This window comes from Bufo bufo, chromosome 2 (assembly GCF_905171765.1).
Source record: "Bufo bufo chromosome 2, aBufBuf1.1, whole genome shotgun sequence".
NCBI lineage: Eukaryota > Metazoa > Chordata > Amphibia > Anura > Bufonidae > Bufo > Bufo bufo.
The window spans coordinates 192578635-192600983 of NC_053390.1; the positions used below are offsets into that span (position 1 = coordinate 192578635).

Sequence of the window (22349 nt, forward strand, 5' to 3'; positions counted from 1 at the left end):
TCTGAGATCAACCGCTGTTTGGTGTTTGGCACAGTGGATCCACATTCATAGATCATATCTCTATGCCTGCCCTGACCTTGGCCTGTTACTGACTACAAGTTTTGCCTGATCCCTCAGCGCTCTGCACCGGTGTCTCTGACCCCCATGGATCAGCTGTCAACCACATAGGAACTACTCCAGGAGGTAGCAACCTGGTACATTCCCTGCAGTGAAGTCCAGATACCTGTACAGAGGTTAATGGGTGAAACCAGAGGACTGTCAGGATAACGGTTGTTGGTTGACTGTTGGTTGACACAGTGGTTCTGAACCTACTGTCTATAATACAAACATACCTTTAGGAGCTAGCAAGGTAAATAGCTTTTTGCTCAGGCACCCTCCGACAGGGGAAGATACCTTAAATATTGTAGGGAGGTCAGATCAGGGCATGTTCACTGGCTCTTTAAGAGCCAAGGGGAGTGTGCACATGCACTATGGGCAGAGAGGAGCAGGCAATGAGGAGACAGGCTGCACAGGCCTGGAAGGACAAGTTTATATTAGTGATCCGGTGTCTGCCAGGAAGATGTAGGAGGATGCTAGCAAGCACAAACCACTGGAGCTAACACAGTATTCAAGTGATTACCCTGCTGTATATGACAGAACCAATGATGGGTGGCTAGCATTCAGTGCTTTTACAGTACTGATCTGTTAATTTTTTTTTTATTTTAGGACCAAAAAATACAGTATACTGAATTGTTAGAAACCCCTTAAGGACCCTTGCCGTACATGTACGTCACAGCTGGACGTGACTTAACCCCTTAAGGACTCGGCCCTATTTCACCTTACGGACTTGGCCATTTTTTGCAAATCTGACCAATGTCACTTTAAGTGCTGATAAAACGCTTTGACTTATCCAGGCCATTCTGAGATAGTTTTTTTCGTCATATATTGTACTTCATGACACTGGTAAAATGAAGTAAAAAAAATTCATTTTTATTTATAAAAAAATACCAAATTTACCAAAAATTTGTAAAAAATTTCAAATTTCCAAGTTTCAATTTCTCTAGAAGTTTAGAAGCAAATCTTGAAATTTTTCAGAAATTTTCAAAAACCCAATTTTTAGGGACCAGTTCAGGTCTGAAGTCACTTTGCGAGGCTTACATAATAGAAACCACCCAAAAATGACCCCATTCTAGAAACTACACCCCTCAAGGTATTCAAAACTGATTTTACAAACTTTGCTAACCCTTTGGGTGTTCCACAAGAATTAATGGAAAATAGAGAAAATTTCTAAATTTCACTTTTTTGCCAGATTTTCCATTTTAATAATTTTTTTCCAGTTACAAAGCAAGGGTTAACAGCGAAACCAAACTCAATATTTATGGCCCTGATTTTGTAGTTTACAGAAACACCCCATATGTGGTCGTAAACTACTGTACGGGCACACTGCAGGGCGCAGAAGGAAAGGAATGCCATACGGTTTTTGGAAAACAGATTTTGCTGGACTGGTTTTTTTGACACCATGTCCCATTTGAAGCCCCCCTGATGCACCCCTAGAGTAGAAACTCCATAAAAGTGACCACATTCTATAAACTACACCTCTCAAGGTATTCAAAACTGATTTTACAAACTTTGTTAACCCTTTAGGTGTTCCACAAGAATTAATGGAAAATAGATACAATTTCAGAATTTAAATTTTTGGGCAAATTTTCCATTTTAATCCATCTTTCCCAGTAACAAAGCAAGGGTTAACAGCCAAACAAAACTCAATATTCATGGCCCTGATTCTGTAGTTTACAGAAACACCCCATATGTGGTCGTAAACTGCTGTACAGGCACACGGCAGGGCGCAGAAGGAAAGGAATGCCATACAGTTTTTGGAAGGCAGATTTTGCTGGACAGTTTTTTTTTTACACCATGTCCCATTTAAAGCCCCCCTGATGCACCCCTAGAGTAGAAACTCCAAAAAAACATTTTAGAAACTATGGGATAGGGTGGCAGTATTGTTGGTACTAGTTTAGGGTACATATGATTTTTGGTTGCTCTATATTACACTTTTTGTGAGGCAAGATAACAAGAAATAGCTGTTTTGGCACCGTTTTTATTTTTTGTTATTTACAACATTCATCTGACAGGTTAGATCATGTGATATTTTTATAGACCAGGTTGTCACGGATGCGGCGATACCTAATATGTATACTTTTTTTTATTTATGTAAGTTTTACACAATGATTTCTTTTTTGAAGCAAAAAAAATAATGTTTTAGTGTTTCCATAGTCTGAGCCATAGTTTTTTTAATTTTTTGGGCGATTGTCTCAGGTAGGGGCTAATTTTTTGTGGGATGAGGTGACGGTTAGATTGATACTATTTTGATCGCTTGCTGTTGTACTTTTTGTGATGTAAGGTGACAAAAAAATTGTTTATTTAGCACAGATTTTATTTTTTATTTTTTACGGTGTTCATCTGAGGGGTAAGGTCATGTGATAGGTTTATAGAGCCGGTCGATACGGACACGGCGATACCTAATAAGTATACTTTTTTTTCCCCCTATTTCTTACCAATTTTTTTTACTTTATTTGGGGAAAATGACATTTTTGTTTATTTTTACTTGAAACTTTTAATTTTTGGGGGAAAACTTCATTTTTTCAACTTTTTTTTCACCTTATTTTTTGTCCCACTTTGGGACTTGAACTTTTGTGGGTCTAATCCTTTACAATGCATTCCAATACTTCTGTATTGGAATGCATTGGCTGTATGAGTAATACTGTGTGTATTACTCATACAGCTTCCGGCCTGTGAGATCCAGGTGGCTGGATCTCACAGGCTCGTCACTGGAAGGCAGCGCAATGCCTTCCTTAGACATTGCGCTGCCTTCCATGCCATCGGGTCCCCCCTACAGCCGCATGGGGACCCGATGGCACTCCCGATCGCCGCCGCAAACCGCAGGTAAAGCCGCAAACCGCAGGTCTGAATTGACCTGCGGTTTGCGGCGATTGCCGATACGGGGGGGTCACATGACCTCCCCCGGCGTTGTGACAGGATGCCTGCGGAATGATTTCAGCCGGCATCCTGTCACAATTAACCCCCGCATCGCCGCAATCTTTTTTTAAACATAGGACGTACCGGTACGCCCTGGGTCCTTAAGGACTCGGGAAATAGGGCGTACTGGTACACCCTAAGTCCCTAAGTCTCGCGGGGGAATCGGGGCACCATGGCTGCTCTTACCTGCAGGCATCCATGCCAGATAAGGGTAGTCAATGAAGACCGGCACATCGCAGAGCCGGAAGAAGTTTGGAGCTGGGGGGCGGGGTGGAGGGAGGGGCTCAGGGAGAGGTGACCGGTGCTGAACCAGTCAGCAACTGTCTCCTCCGAGGTGATGCAGGAGACCCCAGTGTTTGGCGTCCCCTGCCAGATCTGTGATTGGCTGGAACAACGCTCCAGCCAATGGCAGCGCTATAGCTGCACAGGAAATGGCTGAATCTCCCTGAATGCAGCAATTACAGATTGTTACTGCATGCAGAGAGGTTCTGTGCTTTTCTGTGCTGCTTGTTGGCTTTCTGGGACTTGTGGTGCACCACCACCACTGTGATTTAAACTTTTCCTGCTGAAAAAAGAAAGAAGAAAAGAAGAACAACATCTGGAATTACTGCACTAATTTTTTTTTCATTTGCAGCTTTATCCAGATCCCTAAACCACCCTCCGTCCCTGTCCCTTACTGTCCCTGTCCCAACATACACACCCCTCACACTAAATAAAGGTTTACCCATTTTACACGTCACATCCCAATAAAATAAAAATGGCCCGTCCGTCCCAACGAGTATACTTAGCTGAAGAGGCATACACCATGCTTGCTTCTGATACTAAGTCTGCCAGTAGGGAGAAGAGGATGCCACTTTCCTCTACTCCTCTACCCCCTCATCATTAGAGATGGGCTTGTGGCACGCACGGCGGTCGTTTCGCGGCAAACTTTGCTTGTTCACTGTTCGCCGAATGGGCGAATATATGGCGATATTCGCGCCCGCCATATTCATTTAGATTGTGAAGAACTTTGACCCATGATACATCCATCAGGTGGTACAGGACATCCAATTGAGACGTTTCAGCACATGGACATACCCCCTACCTTATAAATAAACCTAATCTGGCCGCCATTTTACATTCAGTTTTTTGCCAGTGTAGGGAGAGGTTGCTGTGTGGAGCAGGGACAGACTGTTAGGGACACAAATCGCTAGCTAATAGGGCCACAAAAGTCCTTTTAAGGACTGGTATAGGTGTACTATCGATAGGTGTGACATACTGAGGGGTGTAATATACTTAATATACTTTCTAAAATAGAAAGTATATTATAGTGCAATTGTATTGTGCAGCAGTTGTGTGCGGTTCTGCTGCGATACTGCAGCCACACAGAGTGCCAAACGCTATTGAAACCAATAATTTCTACTGGTGTGATTTACCAGTTGCCCCCCCAAAAACCTGATTGAGGCAGGGGTGTTTTATACCAATAATATATATGTTTTATGTAGTGCATTTAGGTAGTGCAGCTGTCACGGGGTAGCATCATGGGTATAAAGATAGAGCGGAGGTGCACCCCCTGAGCTGCCACCCGGTCCCCTGTCCCTGCCTACTTGCACCACCCGCCCTAGGTGACGAGGCGCAACTGGGCGACAGTCCCTGACCTGAGTAAGTGCAAGCAGAGAGATAGAGACAACAGGGAAGCGGACAGCCAATGAGAGGTAGCACTCGAGCGGACAGAGAGGTGGAACAAGCAAGGTACCACCAAAAACGGAAGGGTGAGGCGGGTTAACTAGCCGGGGTCAGTCCAGGAGGTCACGTCAGTACGAGGGAGGAGACGGAGACAGATCCGAGAGTGGGCCGAGGTCAAAATCCAGGAGGTCACGTCAGTGCAAGAGAAGAGGAAAAGACAAAATCCAAAAGCAAGCAGAGGTCAAAATCCGAGAGGTAGCGTCAAGGTTCAGGGAGCAGGCAGAAGAGGTGTCAGGAAGCAGATTAAGGGTCAAATCCAAAGGTAAGATTAATAACAACAATAATAATAATACACAACCTAAGGGACCAAAATCACAGGCAACCTGTAGCCAGCAGGTTGCCTGTATTTATAGTAGGGAGTGAGGGTCATGTGACGTGGCCGACAGACAGACAAGTCGAGCACCGAGTGATCAGCTCGGCGCTCAAGGCAGACCTAGGAGCAGGGAGCCTCCCAGCTAGCAAAAGCCGCCCTGGGAACGAGGCCGAACACAGATCCTCGCTCCCGAGACTAAGCAGCAGGTCTGCGGCTGATGGGAGACCGAGTGCGCCTTCGGTTCCCCGTTACAGCAGCATTTGTCTGTGGTTTTGCTGCGTTAATGCATCTACACAGAGTGAAAAACACTATTTGAAGAAATTATTTTTACTGGTGTGATTTACCAGTTGCCCCCCAAAAAAACTGATTAAAGCAGGGATTTTATAACCTAGGTCTGACAAAGAGAACCCTTTTTCTGTCCATGGGTTAAGATATACGGAAATTATTCTGCCGTGGGAAGGGGATGTGAATAAGGGAGACGAGCAGTGAGGAGAAGAAACACGTCACCCTCGTTTATGTACTAACTGTTCACTGACAGTGGATCAAAAACCATTTGTGGACCTTGTATAGAAAAAGTAACCTCATTAGAGATATGTGCAGCTAAGGAATGAAGTAATCCTAGGTGAAATCTAGAACATGGGTGGATTACAGTTTCATTCACCTGTGACATATCATATGAATAATGAATGCAGACTGTATCCTGCAACAGATGTCTGCAGGTTACACAATTTACCTCTTGCAATGAGCTGGAAACATGGATCTCTCTATATTGCCAAACAACAACCATCCGGACAAATTTCTTCGTTTAGATGTGAACTGTTTACTTACAGATTCTGCTGCTCTATATTCACGACAATGGCACAACAAGATTTATCTACAGGTGAGTACAATAAAAATGAGCATGATACAAGCCATGTCTAAGTGACAGTGGTCATAAATGGTCATCAATCAGCTTTTAAACAAGAAGCAAATACTTTCATGAAACCAATTTATGTTCTTTCACGCTTAATATACTTTGAAACATTTTCAGTTAGACAAAAGAGTAAGATAATATAGGAAATGTCTCTGGTGGAGTATGATAAGCTTTTCAAACATCATGAGACATATACTTTGCTACAAGACTAAAGATATAGTTAATTATGACAATGTTGTCCCATAATTTCTTAGATAAGCTATTGATATAATGTTATCAGCATTCTCTTATAAGAATGGTATATGTTAATGTAACAAGTACAAGTTACTATTCTATGACTTCAACCGAATAAGTTTACTTAGGCTACTTTCATACTTGCGGCAGAGTGATCCGGCAAAACGAATGCCAACTGATGGCATTTGGAAGACTGATCAGGATCCTGGTCAGTCTTAAAAATGACTGATTAGTCAGAAAAGGCCGGTGTCATCCGGCAAAACGGATCCGGCATTTATTTTTTTCACCTTTTTTTTCGGTCTGCGCCTACGCAGACCAGAAGGACGGGTCCAGAATTCCGGTATTTTGAATGCCGGATACATTCAGGCAAGTCTTCAGTTTTTTTCGCCGGAGATAAAACCGTAGCATTCTACGGTTTTATCTTTTGCCTGATCAGTCAAAATGACTGAACTGAAGACATCCTTATGCATCCTGAACGGATTACTCTCCATTCAGAATGCATGGGGATATACCTGATCAGTTCTTTTCCGGCATTGAGCCCTTTTGACGTAACTCAGTGCCGGAAAAAAAAACGCTAGTAGTGTTAATCGATCATGCTCAGCCGAACACCAGTTCAGCTCGAGCATCTCGATGCTCGGCACATAGAAGTATTTGGCTGAATACCGCATGTGCTCGAGCACAATACTCGAGTCTCCTGCTACGCAGCCAATAAACGTGCAGGTAAGTACTGCCCTTCACTGTAACCAACCGTATGTTGGTTAATGGCATTACAGAGATTGGCTGGCCAGAACGGCTCAGTGTTAGTCAGGGAGAGCTGTGCTGAAGAAGGGACAGATAGTGTAGGGAGTGAAATTATTATTTTTTAAGTTGAAAAACTTGTCAGAGACCTAATAGTCCTTTTAAGGACTATTGTTGTGTATGGCAGCAGTAATATATATTTTTAGCACAACATGCGCTAAATTGCTAAAACTTTGCAGACCCAAAAGTCCTTTTAAGGACTATTGTGTGTGGCAGCAATATCTATTTTTAGCGCATCCTGCGCTAAATAGCGTGCAATAGTTAGGCCGCTGCAGACAGTGGCATTAGCTGCGCTACATCTCCTGTGTGACGTGTGCGCATCCCAAAAATATCTATGACATCCAGTGTACTTTTTCGGTAGACGGTGTCCACTGTGGACAGTGACATTAGCTGCGCTACATCTCCTGTGTAATGTGTGCGCATCCAAAAAATATCAGTGATATCCAGTGTACTTTTTCTGTAGATGGTGTCCACTGTGGACAGTGACATTACCTGGGGTACATCTCCTGTGTAATGTTTCCACATCCCAAATAACTGTGACATTCCCTGTAATGTTTTATTTGCCGCTGCTGACATCAGCAACATTATCTGCAGTATTTCTCCTGTGTAATGTTTCCACATCCCAAATACCTGTGACATTCCCTGTAATTTTATATCAGCCACTGCTGACATCAGCGACATTATCTGCGGTATTTCTCCTGTGTAACGTTTCCACATCCCAAATACCTGTGACATTCCCTGTAATTTTATATTAGCCGCTGCTGACATCAGCGACATTATCTGCAGTATTTCTCCTGTGTAACGGTTCCACATACAAAATACCTGTTACATTCCCTGTAATTTTATATAAGCCGCTGCTGACATCAGCGACATTATCTGCGGTATTTCTCCTGTGTAACGTTTTGACATCCCAAATACCTGTGACATTCCCTGTAATTTTATATTAGCCGCTGCTGACATCAGCGACATTATCTGCAGTATTTCTCCTGTGTAACGTTTCCACATCCCAAATACCTGTGACATTCCCTGTAATTTTATATTAGCCGCTGCTGACATCATTGACATTATCTGCGGTATTTCTCCTGTGTAACGTTTCCACATCTCAAATACCCGTGACAATCCCTGTAATTTTTTATTAGCCGCTGGTGACAGCATTGACATTATCTGCGGTATATCTCCTGTAGGACATTTTCACATCCTAAATATCAGTGACATTCCCTGTAATTTTTTATTAGCCACTGGTGACATCAGCGACATTATCTGCGGTATTTCTCCTGTGTAATGTTTTCACATCCCAAATACCTGTGACATTCCCTGTATTTTTATATTAGCCACTGCTGACATCAGCAATATTATCTGCGGAATTTCTCCTGTCTAACGTTTCCACATCCCAAATCCCTGTGACATTCCCTGTAATTTTATATTAGTCGCTGGTGACATCATAGACATTATCTGCGGTATTTCTCCTGTGTAACGTTTTCACATCCCAAATACCTATGACATTCCCTGTAATTTTATATTACCCGCTGCTGACATCAACGACATTATCTGCGGTATTTATCCTGTGTAACGTTTCCACATCCCAAGTACCTGTGACATTCCCTATAATTTTATATTAGCCTCTGCTCACATCAGAGACATTATCTACGGTATTTCTCCTGTGTAATGTTTCCACATCCAAAATACCTATAAAATTCCCTGCAATTTTATATTAGCCGCTGCCGACATCAGCAACATTATCTGTGGTATTTCTCCTGTGTAACGTTTCCACATCACAAATACCTGTGACATTCCCTGTAATTTTTTATTTGCCACTGGTGACAGCATTGACATTATCTGCAGTATATCTCCTGTGTGACGTTTCCACATCCCAAATACCTGTGACATTCACTGTAATTTTTTATTAGCCGCTGCTGACATCAGCGACATTATCGATGGCATTTCTCCTGTGTAACGTTTCCACATCACAAATACCTGTGACATTCCCTGTAATTTTTTATTAGCCACTGCAGATATCAGCGACATTATCTGCGGTATTTCTCCTCTGTAACGTTTCCACATCCCAAATATCTGTGACATTCCCTATAATTTTTTATTAGCCGCTGCTTACATCAGCGACATTATCGATGGCATTTCTCCTGTGTAACGTTTCCACATCCCAAATACCTGTGACATTCCCTGTAATTTTTTATTATCCACTGCAGATATCAGCGACATTATCTGCGGTATTTCTCCTCTGTAACGTTTCCACATCCCAAATATCTGTGACATTCCCTATAACTTTTTATTAGCCGCTGCTTACATCAGCGACATTATCTGTGGTATATCTATTGTGTGACATTTACACATCCCAAATACCTTTTTTAATTTTTATCTAACATTTAATATGAAGAAGGCGAACAGTAAGGGACGGGGAAGTGGCCGTGATGCTGATGGTACACGCAGAGGCCGTGGCCCTGGGCGCGTTGAAACCGTGCCTGCTGCCAGAGCACAAGAAATACAATCATCCACGATACCTAGTTTCATGTCCGAGTTTGCAGGGCGGAGCAGGACAACGCTCTCAAAGTCAGACCAGTGTGACCAGGTGGTCGGATGGATTGCAGCAGATAATGTTTTCAGTCGGTTAAGCACCACCCTGTCTTCCACCAAGTCCAGTCTCAGTAGCCAAGAGTTTGGTCAACGCAATCCTCACCCTGATCCTCCTTTCTCCTACCATGGAGAGTCTTGCCAAACAAGTGATCCCACACTTGGATATTCCGAGGAGCTCTTTTCAGCGCTATTCCTTCATTTGGGCCTCTCGACAAGTCCGCTTGAAGAGAGACATGAGTTATTGTGCCCTGATTCCCAAACTCTTGAGCATCCACAGTTACAAGAAGATGACAGTGGGGAATGGCAATAAGTGTTTCACGAGGTGGATGATAATGATGAGAGATAGTTGCCAATAAGTCAACCGCAATTAGTGTCTCAAGATGTTGATGATGAGGATGAGACACAGTTGTCAATAACTGAGGTTGTTGTTAGGTCAACAAGTCAGGAGGATGAGCAGAGTGAGGAAGTGGAAGAGGAGGTGGTGAACGATCAAGTCACTGACCCAATTTGGGATGGTGGCAAGCCGAGCAAGGACAGCCGTACAGAGGGGGAGGGATCCGCAGCACCGCAACAGGCTGGAAGAGGCAGTGGGGTGGCAAAAGGGAGAACGCGGGCCACACAACAGACCTGCAACTGTTCCATGGAGCACACCCTTGCGGAAATCTCCCTTGCCAAGGGGTAGGTGTTCCGCAGTCTGGCGCTTTTTTTTAAGGAAAAAGAATTGTAATTTGCAACCTGTGCCATACAAAAATTAGCAGGGGCGTGAACACTAGCAACCTCACCACCACCAGCATGATCTGCCACATGGCATCAAAGCACTGTAATAGGTGGGCCGAACGCCTGGGTCCACAATCTGTGTCTGCTGGTCACACCACTGCCTCCTCTTCCCCTGTGTTACGTGCTGGCCAATCCCCTGTCCAAGACGCAGGCCTGGATGCCACCTGACCTGCACCTGAACCTTCGCAAGCACCATAATCTAGCACATCCATTTCTGTCTCCCAGCGCAGCATACAAATGTCCTTATGCCAGGCATTTGAACCCAAGCGCAAATATACAGCTACCCAACCACAGGCCATAGCACTAAATGCGCAATTTTCTAAATTACTGTCCCTGGAAATGTTGCCGTTTAGACTTGTGGACACTGAGGACTTCCGCAGCCTGGTGTCGGTGGCCGTCCCTTGTTACGCAGTCCGCAGCTGTCACTATTTTTCACGGTGTGCTGTGCCCGCCTTACACCAGCATGTGTCCCGCAACATCACCCGTGCCCTGACCAACGCAGTTACTGGGAAGGTCCACTTAACCACTGACATATGGACAAGTGCTTTCGGCCAGGGATACTACATTTCCCTGACGGCACACTGGGTGAACGTTGTGAAGACCGGGAGCGAGTGATAACCTGGGATGGCATGGGTGCTACCGACGCCAAGGATTGCGGGCCCTATTTCCATCAGGGTTTCCGCCACCACTTACGTTAGTGGCTCCAACCCCCATTTCTCCTCCTCCGCCTCCTCCTCCACTTCCACCTCAGAATTATCCTCTTGCAGCACCTGTCAGCCATCAGTCGGTAGCTGGAAGCAGTGTAGCACTGCAGTGGGTGAAGCGTCAACAGGCCGTGCTGAAGCTGATCTGCTTAGGTGACAAACAGCACACTGCCGCAGAGCTGTGGCAGCGGATAAGAGACCAGACTGAGCTGTGGCTCTCACCACTCAACCTAGAAACAGGCATGGTTGTGTCTGATAATGGCCGTAACTTGGTGGCGGCTTTGAAGCTCGGCAAGCTCACAAACATCCCATGCCTAGCCTATGTCTTCAACTTAGTGGTTCAGAGGTTTCTCAAAACCTACCCCAATTTGCCTGAGCTACTGGTGAAGGTGCGCCTCGTGTGTGCACATTTCCGCAAGTCATCGACAGCTTCAGCCGGTCTGTCAACGCTGCAGCCGCGCTTACAATTGCCAGCTCACCAACTGTTTTGCTATGTGAGCAGGCACTGGAACTCGACGTTCCACATGTGGGCCAGGCTTTGTGAGCAGCAGAGTGCAGTACTGGAAAACCAGCTGCAACATGGTTGTCGCATTTCCAGTCAGCTTCCACTCTTCACAAGCGAGGAGTGGGCATGTATGTCTGACCTCTGTGAGGTTTTAAGAAACTTTGAGGAATCAACACAGATGGTAAGCTGCAATAACGCTATTATCAGCGTAACCATCCCACTTCTGTGTCTACTCAAACGCTCGCTGCTAACAATTAAGGACGATGCTTTGCATGTGGAAGAGGTGGAAATGGGGGAAGACATTACACAGGGTGATAGCCAGACAACCTTCAGTTCGTCTTCTCAGCGCAAATTGGATGATGATGATGAGGAGGAGGAGCAGGAGACGGTTGCCTCCGCTACAGAGGGTAGTAACCATGGAAATTTAATTCCATCTGTTCAGCGTGAATGGGCAGAAGAGGAGGAAGAGTATGAGGAGATTGAGAGTCATCCTCCGGATGACGACAGCGAAGTCTCACCTGTTGGGACTCTGGCACACATGGCTGACTTAATGTTAGGCTGCCTTTCCCATGACCCACGCGTTTTACTCATTTTGGACAACACCGATTACTGGTTGTTCACCCTTCTTGAATCCCGCTACAAAGAGAACTTCTCATCTAGCAAAATGGTGCAATACCAGAAGGTCCTTGTGGAAAAATTGCTCCAAAAATTTCCATCTGACAACACTGGCGGCAGAGTACGTAGTTCCTTGGGCAAGCGAGGAGGGGAGACGAGGGGAACACACAGCAGTTCCAACAGAGGCAGGGCAACACTCTCCAAAGCCTGGTACAGTTTCATGACACCCCACCAGCACCCTCACCCTGATGCGCGGCCTAGTGTCACAAGGAGGGAAACATTTTGGAAGATGGTGAAGGAGTACATAGCAGACAGTGTCAGCGTCCTCAATGATCCCTCTGTGCCTTACAACTACTGGGTGTCCAAGCTGGATATGTGGTACGAACTGGCGCTCTACGCCTTGGAGGTGCTGTCCTGCCCTGCCGCCAGGGTTTTGTCAGAGCGGGTATTTAGTGCTGCTGGGGGCATAATAACTGATAAGCGCATCCGCCTGCCAACTGAAAATGTTGATGTTTAAATGTGTTTTTTATAATGTACTGAATACACTGTATTCCCATGCACCCCGTTCACCACAAAAAAGTGTATATTGTTCAATCTTCCTTTTTTTTGTCCTCCTCCTCTTCCATCATATCAACATGCTTATTAGTCTGCACTCGCTCCTAATGTTGTAGAGAGTCAGCTCACCTGCAGGCCCTCGCATATAATGTTTTAGAGGGTCAGCTCACAAGCAGGCCCTCACCTACAATCTTTTAGGGGTCAGCTCACCTGCAGGCCCTCGGATATAATGTTTTAGAGGGTCAGATCACCAGCAGGCCCTCACCTACAATCTTTTAGAGGGTCAGTTCACCTGCAGGCCCTCGCATATAATGTTTTAGAGGGCAAGCTCACCAGCAGACCATCACCTGCAATCTTTTAGAGGGTCAGTTCACCTGCAGGCCCATGCATATAATGTTTTAGAGGGTCAGCTCACCAGCAGGCCCTCGCATATAATGTTTTTGAGGGTCAGCTCACCAGCAGGCCCTCAACCATAATGTTTTACAGGGTCAGCTCACCAGCAGGCCCTTGCCCATAATTTTTTCAATGTCAACTCAGCAGCAGGCACTCGCCCATAATTTTTTCGATTCTCAGATCAGCAGCAGGCACTCGCCCCTTATGTTTTAGAGAGTCAGCTCTGCAGCAGACCCTCACCCCTAATGTTTTAGTTGGTCAGCTCAGCAGCAGGCCCTCACCCATAATGTTTTAGAGGGTCACCAGCAGGCCCTCACTCCTAATGTTTTTGAGGGTCACCAGCAGGCCATCAATCATAATTTTTCAAGGGTGTGTACGTGTCACGGCCTATGGTGTGTTTAGTGACATTTTCCTTCACTTGGTTGCCCATGACTATGTTTGGTGTTGTATGCATGTGGTGGCAGTGTCTCGGCCTTCTGGCTGATCCCCAGGACATGGTTGCCATGCATGCCGTTGCCCGCGGCAACAGGTGAAGTGTGTGTTTATGTGTGTACTTCCCCTTTAAGTGGCTGTCTTCCCTTGCCTTGTGTTGGAAGGGTTAACTTCCCTCCTAGTATGTGTGTACTGGGTGTGTCTGTGTGTGGGTGTGGCTACAGGGGCTATAAAGCCTCAGTTTAGATCAGTAGTCTGAGGGGTACTTCAGCCATGGCTAGCTGGAGTCATCCTCCTGTGATATACCATCTCCCAGTGGGGGCCACCCTTGTGGTCATAATAATTACTAATGTCCAGAGGACTAATATACACTTATTAGTCCAGCACCTATTCCAAGTTACCTAATACTTAACTTTTATTGTGTATTAATAAAACAAATTGCTCCCTTAACTATATCTTAAAATTGCAGTGCGTTACAGTCCTCACTTGTCTATTAGAGTACTATAGTGTTATGCAGCATCCCCTTCCTGTGGGGTGCAGGTCACTCCTAATCACCACTGATGCTGCTGGCTGCGCGCTGCCAGCATGCTCAACATTCAGTGTGCGATTCCCCTTATGCTGTTTGGGGCTGTAAACTGCACTGTATTAAAACTAGAGCCAGGGGGGCAGCGTGAGGCTCTAGTTTTAATACAGTGCAGTTTACAGCCCCAAACAGCATAAGGGGAATCGCACACTGAATGTTGAGCATGCTGGCAGCGCGCAGCCAGCAGCATCAGTGGTGATTAGGAGTGACCTGCACCCCACAGGAAGGGGATGCTGCATAACACTATAGTACTCTAATAGACAAGTGAGGACTGTAACGCACTGCAATTTTAAGATATAGTTAAGGGAGCAATTCGTTTTATTAATACACAATAAAAGTTAAGTATTAGGTAACTTGGAATAGGTGCTGGACTAATAAGTGTATATTAGTCCTCTGGACATTAGTAGTTATTATTTTTGAAAAAAACACTGCATCCAGCACTAAGGGAAAGCACAGGTTTACCCTTGTGGTCATAGCTTATGTTACATGGTGTTATGAAGGTGTGTGTTTGGTCTCTTTATTTATTGCAGCTTATGGTTTCCTGGGTTCCCGTGTGATGTGTGGTGTGTGCTGTGTCCCTTGTGTTGTTGTGGACAGCAGCACTTGCACATGGGTTCCAGGCTGTGTATCTGTGGCAGGTAGGTGTGGTTCTTGTTTCACTTACCTGCCATTGCCATATGTCTGTTTATGTTTCCCCTTTCTTTATAGCTTGGTCAGTGAGACTCTTGTTCGTCCGTATCCTGGAGGAACAGGTAGTCTTACCCTTCTCCTAGTCCAGGGCCACCCTGAGGGCGAGTAGGAATATTAGGTTCCGGAGTATGAGCCCTCCCACCATCAGGGTCGGCTGATACGGCTAGGAGACAGGGTCAGAATTAGGGATTGATAGGAGGTGACCTGCTCCCTGATTCCTGTCCTGGCCTTGCATCGACCATCCATCTTCTGGCATCACACGGCTGAGGGTTTTCCCCATCCTCAGCCGTGACAGTATGATGCCCTCCTTTATGTTTAATAAAAGGTGTATTAGAGTGCCGGTTCTTTGAACAGGGAACACAGGGACCCTGTTCTCATGATCGGCAGGGTCTCTAGAGGTCAGACCCTCGCTAATCATGTGCTTATTTCTAATCCTGTGGACAGGGGTGTGGTTATCATAGGAAACCCCTTTAATATCTGTTACTATTATAAAGTATTAATATTTATTTATATTGCAACAGAAAGATATAACCAATATTAAAGAACCTCCGCAGCCACCAAAGATGGACAGCACTGCAGTTCATGACAAAACACTTGTCAATCACTTTACTCCTGAGGTACTGAAATCTACAATTAAAAGTAACCCACTTTACGTGGACTTAGCAATAGAACAGAAGACTGAAGGAAAGAAAAAGCAACCATCATGGACCATTCAGGATTACGACAGTCAGTCACCAAACCCAAAGTTCTCTCTGTATATGAAGGTATGACTATAGAAACTGCTTATTTATCAAAGGGCTTCTGGGAGTTAAAAAATCCAACAAGAACTGACATGGCAAAGTACTATAAAGATGTTTTATTTTACTCACAAATCCGTGTTTTTAAAATTTTCTGCTGATTTACCCAGTGCACACCACATGCTTTCTTCTTGAAACTGTTTGTGGTGGTGTTGGAGCACCTGCAGTGACCGCCAAACTACATTTCCAACAATGCTTTACACCCCACTGGGAATTGGGCTGCCCACGGTCAGTCTATATTTATCATGCCTGTGCTGTTGAGATGCAGAGCTAGTTGGTTCATGTACATGACATCATCATTAATGACGTTAAAGGGGTTATGGCATGATTGATGTAAAAAGTGAAAATTTAGACATCATATATTAGTACATAACAGGATACCAGCTTTAGGATACCATTAAAAATCCAGGAAAACCCTTTAAAAGGGAGGTCTAGTTATGAAAACGCCTTTCTCTGTTAATACAGGAGGGGGGCCTATTCAGAATTCTTCTATTATTGAGAGTGCAGAGAAGCTACAAAAAATGTCTGTCACTCCAGAGGACATAGCCACATGATTCTACCACAGAATAGCATGGTTGTTGGCTGCCGTGGATATGTATGTATGGCTTAGACACATATGGCCAACTGCACTGTTTGGCCATATCCTAAAGTTACTGCACACAAGTATTTAGGATTTTTCGCTTCGAAACATGTATAGAATAATGAGAAATTCTATTTAGTTCCTTCATGAAAATGAACTGATCCTTAAAAGGGTTATCAAAGACTATGACAGACCTCCCAGAGTCAGCAGGTCTCCAGTGTGGCCAGTGATTGGCTGCAGTGGTCACGTGCCCCCCATCTACAAGATGTTGATTTCAGTGCAGAAGTGAGATGAAGAGTTGGACATGGAGCAATGGGGACCAAACCCAGCAGAAAGGACCAGGTAATTATGATCACCATGGGTCGACCACTTTGGGAAGTCTGTTATTGTCTTGGAACCCCTTTAATGCTTAATATTCACCTATGACACTAAATGTGCTAAAATAAATTCCTGGCCATTTCCAGTGCTACTGCACTGGTCCTCCCCACCAGAATCTGCTTACATGACTGCAGTGATGATGTGCCATCTACAGTACCATGCGTCATGGCTGCAGCTAGTCAATGCTAAGACCAGTGATTGGCTGCAGTGGTCATGTGGAGTATACAGCTATATCACCACAGCAGTTATGTAAACGCCTGCTCCGAGGTGAGGACTGCAGCAGTGGAGGCGGGGGACATGGCAGGGGAGTAACTGGTTAGTATAGGATCTTTTTTTATTTTAGCACATTTGGTGGCATTTCTAAGCAAGTCAGACATCCCTTATAAATGTTGCCTCAGCTGAAAGGGATGGGATTACCTGGTTCATTGTGCAAGATTTTCTGCTAATCCAAGAACATCGTCATATTCTTATAACACAAATCAACAGAAAAATTGCCATTGACAAATCTGTAAATAATATTTGCATATAACGATCACATTGTGGTGTCTGAAGTGGATGATTATACAGACATGAGTGGTGAGCCACATAGATGCTATTTATCTGTTAGTCCTCTGCCATTAGCTTTTGCAGAAAGTTTCTTCTCCTGTGACAACCGCAGATTGATTTTAGTGCCCTTTTAAAAAAAAAAAAAAAAGAGGTTTTAATCACTTACGATCCTGCATCTCTGCTGCAGAACATCACAATACATACAGTACAGTACCTCAGCTGCTTCAGACTTCTTTTTATAAAGGAACAGTGAATTTTCATATAAAACTAATGGCATGGTCACATATACAGAAGATTCTGCTGCCTGTATCTGCACCTAAAGAAATTTAAAGGGGTTGTCCGGGCTACAGATATTGATGACCTATCTTCAGGGTAAGTCAGCAATATCAGATCGCTGAGGGTCCAACTCCGGTTGAGCGAATCAAAGTATTCTAAGTGGACCTCGATCCAATTTTTAGGAAAAATTTGATTTGTCACAAAGCTGAATTTCCTTGTGCTTCGTGGTAAAAAAAACCTTAGATGCCATGTTCGTCACTGATTGTGGCATCTAAGAATAATAGTGAGGACTTTCAGGGGTTAATCCAGTAAAAAAGATAAAAAAATACCCACATCATCCATTTGAGTGCAAAGAGGCCACTGTGGCCATCTTGATTGAAGATCCCGCGAGAAACCTTGTGCGCAGTGATGTATAACTTCAGTGGCCTCTTCGCGCTCAAATGGATGAGGTGAGTATTTTTTTTTTTCTTTTTTACTGGATTAACCCCTGAAAGTCCTCACTATTATTCTTAGATGCCACCATCAGTGATGAACATGGCATCTAAGGGGTTCAATGACAGAGGGCGGCGCCATCGCCACTCCCTGTCATTGCGGCCACTACTTACAAAGAAATGTGCTTTGTGACAATTTGGATTTTTTTAAAACTTTGCTCAACACTACCCATGATCAGCTAGCTGTTTTGAGCATCCACAGCACCGGAAACTAGACAGTGTACAGAGGGGAAGCAGAAGGCATAGACATTGTCTAGTTTCCGGTGCCGTTTACTGCCTCTCAGCTCCCATTCACTTGAAGCACACAACTCTGTATATATGGTGGCTGTGCCATGGGACGGCAGCTCAGCTCCCATTCTGTCTGTTTCCAGTTTCTGGAGCTGTAGGCTACCTGAAAACAGCTGATCAATGGAGGTGCTGGTGTCCTGAGGATAGGTCATCAATATCTAATAGTGGATTTACACTGTGCCAACTAGCAGACAATTATCAAGAAGGAACAAATGCCTGCTCATTAGTGTAGGTGCAGTGATCACCTCCATAGTATGAGAAGGAGTGATGATTACGGCTATTACTGTGGCCAAGTGGGGAGGCAGAGCGGATGGGAGTGGTGGCTTAAGCAATGATGGTGGTTGGACTATATATGGTGGCTCTGGTCCTCCTTGGCATCCCCTGGAGAGGTTGCACAGGGGACACCTTTTCTTACCCCCATGGTACAACCTGGTGATTATCTCCTGTCTGGTGCTGATTCAGGGTGCCCTTGATGTTGGTGAATAGTGGGGTGCAAGGTAATTTGACAGGACTGGCTGTGAGCGACAATGTGACAAAGTGGTACTGCAGGTGTTAGGCCTCCTGCACACGAACGTTGTGTGCACCCGTGGCCGTTGTGCCGTTTTCCGCTTTTTTTCACGGACCCATTGACTTTCAATGGGTCCGTGGAAAAAACGGAAAATGCACCGTTTTGCAGCCGCATCCGTGATCCGTGTTTCATGGCCGTGAAAAAAATATGACCTGTCCTATTTTTTTCACGGCCAACGGTTCACGGACCCATTCAAGTCAATGGGTCCGTGAAAGAACACGGATGCACACAAGATTGGCATCCGTGTCCGTGATCCGTGGCCGTAGGTTACTTTTTATACAGACGGATCCGAAGATCCGTCTGCATAAAGCTTTTTCAAAGCTGAGTTTTCACTTCGTGAAAACTCAGAACCGACAGTATATTCTAACACAGAAGCGTTCCCATGGTGATGGGGACGCTTCTAGTTAGAATACACTACAAACTGTGTACAAGACTGCCCCCTGCTGCCTGGCAGCACCCGATCTCTTACAGGGGGCCGTGATCAGCACAATTAACCCCTTCAGGTGCGGCACCTGAAAGGGTTAATTGTACTATCATATCCCCCTGTAAGAGATCAGGGCTGCCAGGCAGCAGGGGGCAGACCCCCCCCTCCCCAGTTTGAATATCATTGATGGCCAGTGCGGCCCTACCCCCCCCCCCCCCCTCTATTGTAATTATTCGTTGGTGGCACAGTGTGCGCCCCCCCATCGGCCCCCCCTCCCTCTATAGCATTAACAACATTGATGGCCAGTGTGCGGCCTCCCATCTCCCCCCCCCCCCCCCATCATCATTGGTGGCAGCGGAGTTCCGATCGGAGTCCCAGTTTAATCGCTGGGGCTCCGATCGGTAACCATGGCAACCAGGACGCTACTACAGTCCTGGTTGCCATGGTTACATAGCAATAGTACAGTAGTAGAAGATTCATACTTACCGGCTGCTGCGATGTTCGTGTCCGGCCGGGAGCTCCACCTACTGGTAAGTGACAGCCTCAGGTCTGTGCGGCGCATTGCTAAATGAACTGTCACTTACCAGTAGGAGGAGCTCCCGGCCGGACACGAATATCGCCTCTCCCAGGTAAGTATGAATCTTTGCTAGTGACCCGCTGCCACCAATGATCGGGGGGGGGGGGGGTGGGAGGCCGCACACTGGCCACCAATGTTGTTAATGCTATAGAGGGAGGGGGGGGCCGATGGGGGGCGCACACTGTGCCACCAACGATTTATTACAATAGAAGGAGGAAGGGGGGGGGGGGCCGCACACTGTGCCACCAACGATTTATTACAATAGATATTCAAACTGGGGGGGGGGGGGTCTGCCCCCTGCTGCCTGGCAGCCCTGATCTCTTACAGGGGGATATGATAGCACAATTAACCCCTTCAGGTGCGGCACTTGAGGGGTTAATTGTGCTGATCACGGCCCCCTGTAAGAGATCGGATGCTGCTAGGCAGCAGGGGGCAGTCATGTACACAGTTTGTAGTATATTCTAACTAGAAGCGTCCCCATCACCATGGGAACGCCTCTGTGTTAGAATATACTGTCGGAAAAGAGGTTTCACGATCTAACTCATATCCGACAGTATATTCTAACATAGAGGCGTTCCCATGGTGATGGGGACGCTTCAAGTTTAAATATACCATCGGATTGGAGAAAACTCCGATCCAATGGTATAAAAGGGACTCCAGACTTTACATTGAAAGTCAATGGGGACGGATCCGTTTGAAATGGCACCATATTGTGTCAACGTCAAACGGATCCGTCCCCATTGACTTGCATTGTAATTCAGGACGGATCCGTTTGGCTCCGCACGGCCAGGCGGACACCAAAACGACTTTTTTTTCCATGTCCGTGGATCCTCCAAAAATCGAGGAAGACCCACGGACGAAAAAACGGTCACGGATCACGGAAAAACAGGACCCGTTTTTGCGGACCGCAAAAAACTACGTTCGTGTGCAGGAGGCCTAAGTCCAATGATGGGGCCATTTTTTATGCAAGTCCACTGTGCTCTTCTGAAGATTGCAGCAAAATGCAAATACACATACTCACAGGTTGCAATTTCTACTATTCTCACATTTCTGTAGCACCTTTACATCAGCAAATTATGGGGAATGAGCATTTGTAGGAACGATCATTCCTAATAATCTGGTCAACAATTGGGCCGTGTAAATGCATCGTAAAGAAGAACTCCCACAAAATGTTTTTATTCTCTGAAATGTTAGAAAGGTGCATGATGTGATCTGTAGTGAATGTAATCTTCTCATCAGTGGCTGTATTTGTGACCTATCCCCTCCCTTCTAATTTTTAGCTGTGTCATGTGACCATCTCTCTGATTTCCAACTGACACAGGACAGGAAGGCAGTTACGTCTCTATTCATTCCTATGAGGTTGACATTGAGGCTCCCATAGGAATACATAGAGAAACTGACTTCCTGTCCCCACATAAGATGCTGTGTTATTTGGAACGTCTGATTGCTGGTCACATGACACAGCTGAGAAGCAGAAGGGAGGGGATAACTCACAAATACAGACACTGCTAAGAAGATTACATTCACTGCAGATTACATCATGTACCTTTCTAGCAGGTCAGAGAATAACATTTTTGCGGAAGTTCTTCTTTAAGTCCAGAAAAAAAAAAAAAAACTTTAAGGAAAGAGTAGACAACCCCTCTGAATACAACTCAGTCCATAATTTCACCAATACAATGAATACTGTTATTTCTAAGTCTTTACAAAGGAAATAATATATTTTTTACAGGAGAATCCAAATGATTTACATTACTGGCTAGAAGATATTTATACACCTGGGTATGATTCCTTGCTGAAGAAGAAAGAGAAGGAGCAGAAGAATTCCAGATACTGTAAACTATTTGCATTTTTGGCGCTGGTAGTTTGCATTCTCATTGCCATAGTGACAGTTGCTGTTATATTTATTTAAACAAGTCATATGTTCACTGAGATTTCACACATTTTTATAAAACTGTAAAAATATTACAAATTAATTTACCATACAGCAGGTAATGTTTTTACAAGAATAAAACAGAATGTCAGCATCTGCCTGGGTGAGCTTTGTACATTATGTGGAATTGGACTTTTCACGCCAAAGTGTCAAACTATTCATCCTCCGAAGCTTATGTGACTGCTATATATAAAATTTTGAATAAAACTACAATTAAGTCATTTTTTTCCACTTATAACTCATGGGCGGCATACTGTATCAATTTTTTAAGTACTAGCCATTTCCACGGGCACATTACTGGAAACCACTAGCAAAAGAATGTAAGTTTCCTACTTCTGAAATAAGAATGTGGGGTAAGAAGGGGCCACGTTTATGTCACTTATTTCTATTTGGTAGCAGTTTCTAAAATATAATTCTAATAAGCCAAACAGAAAAGGGAGGGAATATGCTGCAAATCAGTATTATCATGTCCTATACTACAAACCGGATTCCAAAAAAGTTGGGACACTAAACAAATTGTGAATAAAAACTGAATGCAATGCTGTGTAGATGGCAAATGTCAATATTTTATTTGTAATAGAACGTAGATGACAGATCAAACGTTTAATCCGAGTAAATGTATCATTTTAAAGGAAAAATACGTTGATTCCAAT

General features: G+C 44.8%; 1 protein-coding gene across 1 annotated transcript; it reads left to right on the plus strand.

The window, feature by feature from the left end:
• Positions 1-5807: 5807 nt before the first annotated feature.
• MINAR2 (membrane integral NOTCH2 associated receptor 2) lies at positions 5808-21675 on the plus strand. The gene is made up of 3 exons (XM_040419656.1): positions 5808-5933; positions 15363-15605; positions 21496-21675. Exons 1-3 carry the CDS (start codon positions 5808-5810, stop codon positions 21673-21675), a joined length of 549 nt encoding a protein of 182 aa, XP_040275590.1.
• The last annotated feature ends 674 nt before the right edge of the window (positions 21676-22349 follow it).